We start from the raw sequence: 6,000 nt of genomic DNA, 5'->3' as shown, positions 1-6,000 counted from the left end.
CGGTGACAGATTTCACAAGGTTATCGAATGGCATCACTGAAATTAGTTCACAGTTGTCTCCTGACGCACCAGCAGTAAAAACGAACCCAAATTACAAGGGGCTGATAGTTCCTTTTTCTGTGTCACAGGCGCTATTAAAAGCTCGCTCTCGCACAAAGCACCCGGGAGAGCTGCAGCAGCATCAAGCTGTTCCTGCCGACGCCGGGAGCCACGAAGAATCCACAGCTCGGGCATTTTCGGGGCTGCTCGGGCTAATAACGCCGGCGGGGACACAGCCTGCAGCCAGGCAGGGCTCTTTTTTGGGGGCAAACACACAGATACGGAGAAACCCTGAGCATCGCACCCTGCTGTGCACCCGCAGCCTGCGGGGAAGCCAAATCCCAAGCCAGGTTTCACCCTATAACAGAGCCCAGCACATCCCGGGGGGCACGTTGGGGGGGACGGGGAAGGGTCCCCAGCGCACGGGCTCCTCAGAGCACCGGGGAAAGGGCAACTCTTGCACAAGGAGTGTGAATCAGGTCTTTGTTACCCGGGATTGCACAACGCCAGGGAAAGAAAACGAAGCAGTGATGATCAAGTAAGGAGCTGAAAAATATTACAAAATCTTAATCCGCCCCATGAGACCCTCTAGGGTGCTTTCAAATACAGAGAGAAATTGCCTAATTAGCTTTTTTTTTTTTAAAAAAAAAAAAAAAAGGATAATTGCCTTCATGAGCTTTCACAGGCAGCTTAGCAACCTTTTAACATCGGCGCACACGCCGCGTGGAGCGGCAGAACGGTTCTGAAAGGGGTTTTATACCTTTCCCGAAGAGCTGCTGACAGTAAACCTCAAGCAATACAGGCAGGGGCTGTAATGGGCACTTGGGTGTCGTTAGTAAAAACACTATTCAGAGTTCGCTGGTCAATACGTGTTCACATAAAAGGGCAATGTTCTAATATTCATAATCCCAGGGCCCACAGGGCAGGGTTTTAATGAAAGTCGGTACAGTTCTGGGCTCCGCAACATCAAAGAGGCCAATAAAACTCCTCTCACATGCTGACAGGCCAAAGTCAGCCGGGGAAGGCAGGGCTGGGAAAAGACCCCGGTGCAGCCCCCCTGGTTTGCCTCGGTGGGGCAGCTCCCGGCGCAGGGAAGGGGCTCGGGGGGTCCCCCAATGTGGGGCAGGAGCTGAGCGTTCCCGGTGGTGCCTGGGGAGAAGGTGTGTGTGCTCCTGGCTAAAGCTCCCAGCGAGGAACACGTCCCAGATGTGTGCCCCAGGAGGGATGCGGGGCATCCTGCGCGCCCCGTGAATGGCAGGATGCAGCTGGTGCGGTGTTTTCCAGGCTGCGGGGCTCCTGCCTCTGCAAAACGAGGATGAGGAGGGGGGAGAGCAGAAGGATAGGGGGGGGAAGAAGGGCACCATTTAACGCCTCTCATTGCTAGTCAAGCCAACATTCTGCTGAGGCACAGGGAGGGCACGGATCCAAGGCACGGGGCAGTTGGCAGCAGCGGCTCTCCCGGGGCAGCCCCACGTCCGTCCCCCCCCTTGCGAGGTCCTTGTCCCCCTTCATCCTGTTTCCATCCCTGCCCAGGGCACACACTGCTTCCCCGGGGCAGAGTCAGCAGCCCCCCCCCTGGCAAAAGGCAGGACTCTGAGGGCGGCTGAGATTTCCCCGGGCAGATGCTCATCAGCACGTTCGGAGCCTGCACCACGGCTCCTCCCCGGGAAGTTTACGAAGCGAGAGCACTAAAACTGCCTTCCTGCCAGGTAGGATTCTTTAATCCAGCAGTAAGTACCCAGGCAATAAGGGCTAACGCCGAGGAGCCGCGGGCACAGGCGGTGGGTACGGCGGGGCGGCCGCCGAGACGCTGCGCTCGGCGACAATTAAGAGGCAGGCGCCCTGCTCTGCCACCCCCAGCTCACGCAGAGAGCAAGGGGAGGAGAGATTTAGCAAACTCCAGCGGACACCAGCTTTTTATGGGACTTTTTTTTGGGTTGTTTTTTTTTTTTTATTTTCCCAGTCCCAGGAACACGTGTCATTAGCGACTCCTCCTGCAACGAGCAGCTGTTCTTTGACCATTACTGCTCCAAAATTAACCAAGACGGAAGAATTCAATCGCATCCCTCCTCCCCAGCCCTGCTGAGCGCGCTCGATTAAGGGATTGAGAGCATCTTTTTCTTTTTTTTCACTGAGAGTTCATGGGTTTCCTGGTGCCTGAGAAGACACACACGCTTCGGGTGAACCACGAGCACGAAGGCATAAAACCCCAGCGCTGCCAGGGACGGAGCAACCCGGGAGTGAATGTTATCGGCGGCAGCACCGGTGTCTCGGAGACACTCAAAGCTGCTCGGCAGGAACAGAGCCAAGAAGCAGGAGAGAGGATAATCTCCAGAAGAGACAGCCCCCCCCCCACCCCTCCCCGCCGCCCTTGCTCGCTTCCGTTCTCAATCTCTGCGAGGCTATTTCAAGGCCCCCCGAAGAACAAAAAAAAAAAAAGAAGAAAAAAAGAGGGAAAAAAAAAAAAAAGCAGGAGCAGAACCAAAGAAAAATAAAATAAAGAAACAGGACACAGGCAGAGGCGAGGGGCAGCGCAGGGTCAGGCGACACCTGCTAGCGATGGCCTTGCAAGGCAAGTCTGCAGCTGGGGAAGGGAGGGATCGGCCGTAATTCTATCAACGGCCACAGTAAACAAATAATAAATAATGTGAACCAGTAAACAAAGCTGAGGCATAATCACAGGCTTTGTCAGAGCTAAAACCCAATCCAAATTTATATCCTCGCGACCCAAAAAAAAAAAAAAAAAAAAAAAAAGTCAGTGCCCATAAATTTACATACCTTTGAGTGCAATGAATGGCTTGTTATTGGAACGGCGGACAATGCGCTGGCAGAAATGGTGAAAGCAGCCCTGTTTGGCCACTCACACCCCTCGTACAGGTGGCCAGCGTGGAGCCAGCACTGGGCTGTGCTCACAGAGCTGCATTTATTACCCCAAACCGGGAGCCCCGTGCTCCGTCCTTACAGGGGACCCCAGCCCCTGCACCCTACCTTTCCATTCCCTTCCCTTCCCAAAAGAACATCTCCCACAGGGTACCACCGGAGCTCACACCAGGCTTTTCCAGAAGGCAAAACTGCAGCCTTTCTCAGGAAAAGTCTCCAGGATGCTGTGGAGACGCACGGAGCAGCCTGGAAATCACCCTGCTTCCACCAACTTTAAAAAAAAAAAAAAAAAAAAATTTGGCTGGGAAGCACAACTCAGACAGACACATACCTGGGATTTTGACTGAATCCTGGTCAATCCTGCCCTGCTCACCGTCCAGGTGCTCCAAACCCACCACTTCTGTCTTCACAGGGGCGTCCTCCGTTGCAGACAGGGTGGTGTAGGTACTAATAACCAGTATTCCCAGGCCAATCCACAGTATGATCTGCACAACGTGCCAGAGCTTCAGTTAGCACAGCAAAACAAACAGGAGCAGCATTCTTCATGCAAACAGTGTCTCCAAACGATTCAAAGCTCAGCGCAATTACACGTGTCAATAAGAGAGAGAGAAGAGGAGAGAAATTTAAGAGGGGAAAAAGAAAAGAACAGTAGCTTGGGGCTGAAGTGTGTATTTGGATACAGAGAGGTAGCAAGGAGAGTTTCAGAGGCTGGAGGCTGTTGAAAAGGCGACTCCTGTATCAGAAGGGCTCAAAAGCAAGTGGACAGGGCGTAGGGACAGAAAAAAATGCATGTGGCAGACAAGAGTCCAGCTGCAAAGACTCATTCCCTGGTTTTTCCAGCAGCTACACGCTGGAAATGCTACATGCTACAGAACACCATGAAATCAGGTCTGGCTGAGAACAGAGGTGCCCAAGCTGTTTACAGCCTAGAAAGTTTTCTAGGGAGCTGTTTAAAAAGTCATATTATTGAGACCAAGAGTAAAATGTTCACAGACAAGTCCTGGTGGGCAGTGCTCAAGAAACTGAGAAGAATCCTCACTGATTTCCTGAAACCTGGGACCAAATAGAATAAAAATTGAGAATCTGGACTCTAAAGAGGGAAGGGTTCTACGATCTTCTTTAAACTCAAAAAGGAGAAAGTGACCACCACCAAAAAGACCTTTTCTACAGTTTAGTATCAAATGATAAATTCATCTAAAAGGATCTAATTCCACATCAGCTGGAAGAACGGATAAAAAACTCTGTCTTCCACAGCACAAAGAATATCTCTCTGGGAGTGCTGGCGATTCACAGGGTAAGTGGAGAAGGACAAGCAAGATGATGCACAGCAGCGAGAGGGGCTGAGGGGGGACCACTTCAGAGAGCCGAGCTGACGGAGCGCCGGCCGACAACGCCGAGATTTAATTAAACTCTAACATATTATTTTTCCCCAGTCAATCATTGCAATTGTCACTGCAAGGGCTTCTCGCAGAACCTGGCTTGTGTGTCACTGCGTCGACGGCACCGAGTGACTGGTAGGAGAGCGTCTGCAAGAGTTTGTGCTGGAGGAAGCAGGCAAAAAAGCATCACCCTTGGCTAGAAACACCATCTCCCCACAAACTCATCCTCACAACAGACCGTGGAAGCAACAGGAACCACCATATGCAAAAAAGAAAACGCCTTTGCAACGCTGGGAAGCTGGAAGTTTGCAGCAAATTGGTATTTATGATGCAGCAATTCCCTATTTTTTTTTTTCCTTTTTAAAGTACATTCTGCTCTCTGAAACACCACAGATCTAGCTTATTTCTACAGTTCTGCAGACCACAGCAAAGGATCCGAGACGATGCTGCAAACGAGAGGATCCAAGAGGATCACAGCTCCCGAGAGGACCTCATCCTGCGGGACTCATCTCTTCCCCCAGATCCCTTATCCTGCAGCATTTACATCCCAATTAACAAAAAGCACAACAAAAGGATGCTACTCAGTGTGAGAAAAACCAGGAATGGCTACAGGGGTTGCTACAACTGGGGGGATGCCGGAGGGAGAAAACGGAAAATAAAGGGGAGAAGTGATATTGAAAGAAGTTAAAATATTGGCATCCCCAGGAGAGGGAGGGGAGGCTGATGCTTGATTTTATTTCCTCGAGCTGAGGAAGCTCACCCAGAAATGGGAGCCAGGGCAGTCAGAGCCCCGGGGGCCCAGGAGACCCCATTCTCAGCACCCCCCTGCAGACAGACAGACGCCTTCAGAAGGAAAAGGCTGGCGGGACGTGAAGCTGCCCTGGACAAGGGATGAGCAGCGTGGCCAGGGAGCCAGGCCTTAGAGGCACTGCAAAGGAAACAGAAGCAAAATCTGCTCCCTGCCTCGCCGTGTGGGTGCACAAAGAGCAGATATCCTGCCATCCCGCCCGGGTCAAAAGCGGAGTCAGCAGGTCCCTGCCACGGCTGCCCTCGGCTCGCAGCTCCAACGCTTCCTCCCCCTCGTAGGAGCTACAGCCCCGGTAGAAATAGAAATGCACTTTGCAACTGGAAAGCTGTTCTGGCATCTTCCAGAAACAACAGCCGAGAGGAAGAGCGTTTCCACAAAGAGGATCTATTCTGGTGCCACAGGAACAAGCAGCAACGTGGGAGAGCCGGGAACTGTAGGAAACGGCTGAAAACATTAAATGTTTTTAAAGGATTTCTTGTTGTTTCTTATCGTAGTGGGGGAACCATGGGCTTAAGTGCCTTGGATTTGAACCCCTTTGATTGTTTAATGTTTAGAGTTCATCTGTGAGCTTCCCAGAGCAGCGGGTACGGGCACACGTGGTGCTCACAAACAGTCCATGAACCAGCAGCCGTCCTTCACCTCCAGCTCCCTCGTTGGCACGTCTCCTCCTCACCTACCCCGTCACCAACTGGAGACCAGGATAAAGAGGTCCACAATTTGGCTTAATTCCATGGAGATACTTATGACATGGAAAACCTGGCAGTTTGGACTCAAGGCACCACCAAGGCTACTCTGGCAATCAAAGGAGGAACATGGGGTGCAAGGACCTGGTGGTTCAAGGAACCAAACACAGGAGCCACATACCCCCAAAGTGTCCAGCTGAAGAGCTGAGAA

The 6,000-nt window shown here is 52.0% G+C and overlaps 1 protein-coding gene across 1 annotated transcript in view; it reads right to left on the bottom strand.

The window, feature by feature from the left end:
- SLC38A10 (solute carrier family 38, member 10) overlaps nucleotides 1–6,000 on the bottom strand; it is a 36,711-nt gene that overhangs the window by 10,741 nt on the left and 19,970 nt on the right. Inside the window, exon 11 of the mRNA XM_014953127.1 lies at nucleotides 3,251–3,404. Within this exon, the coding sequence (XP_014808613.1) occupies nucleotides 3,251–3,404 (154 nt within the window). The remainder of the gene's footprint in view (nucleotides 1–3,250; nucleotides 3,405–6,000) is intronic.

This window comes from Calidris pugnax, unplaced genomic scaffold, assembly GCF_001431845.1.
Source record: "Calidris pugnax isolate Ruff unplaced genomic scaffold, ASM143184v1 scaffold9, whole genome shotgun sequence".
Taxonomy (NCBI): Eukaryota; Metazoa; Chordata; class Aves; order Charadriiformes; family Scolopacidae; genus Calidris; species Calidris pugnax.
The sequence above is the reverse complement of the archived record's forward strand: the minus strand, read 5'-3'. Positions and strand labels throughout refer to the sequence as shown.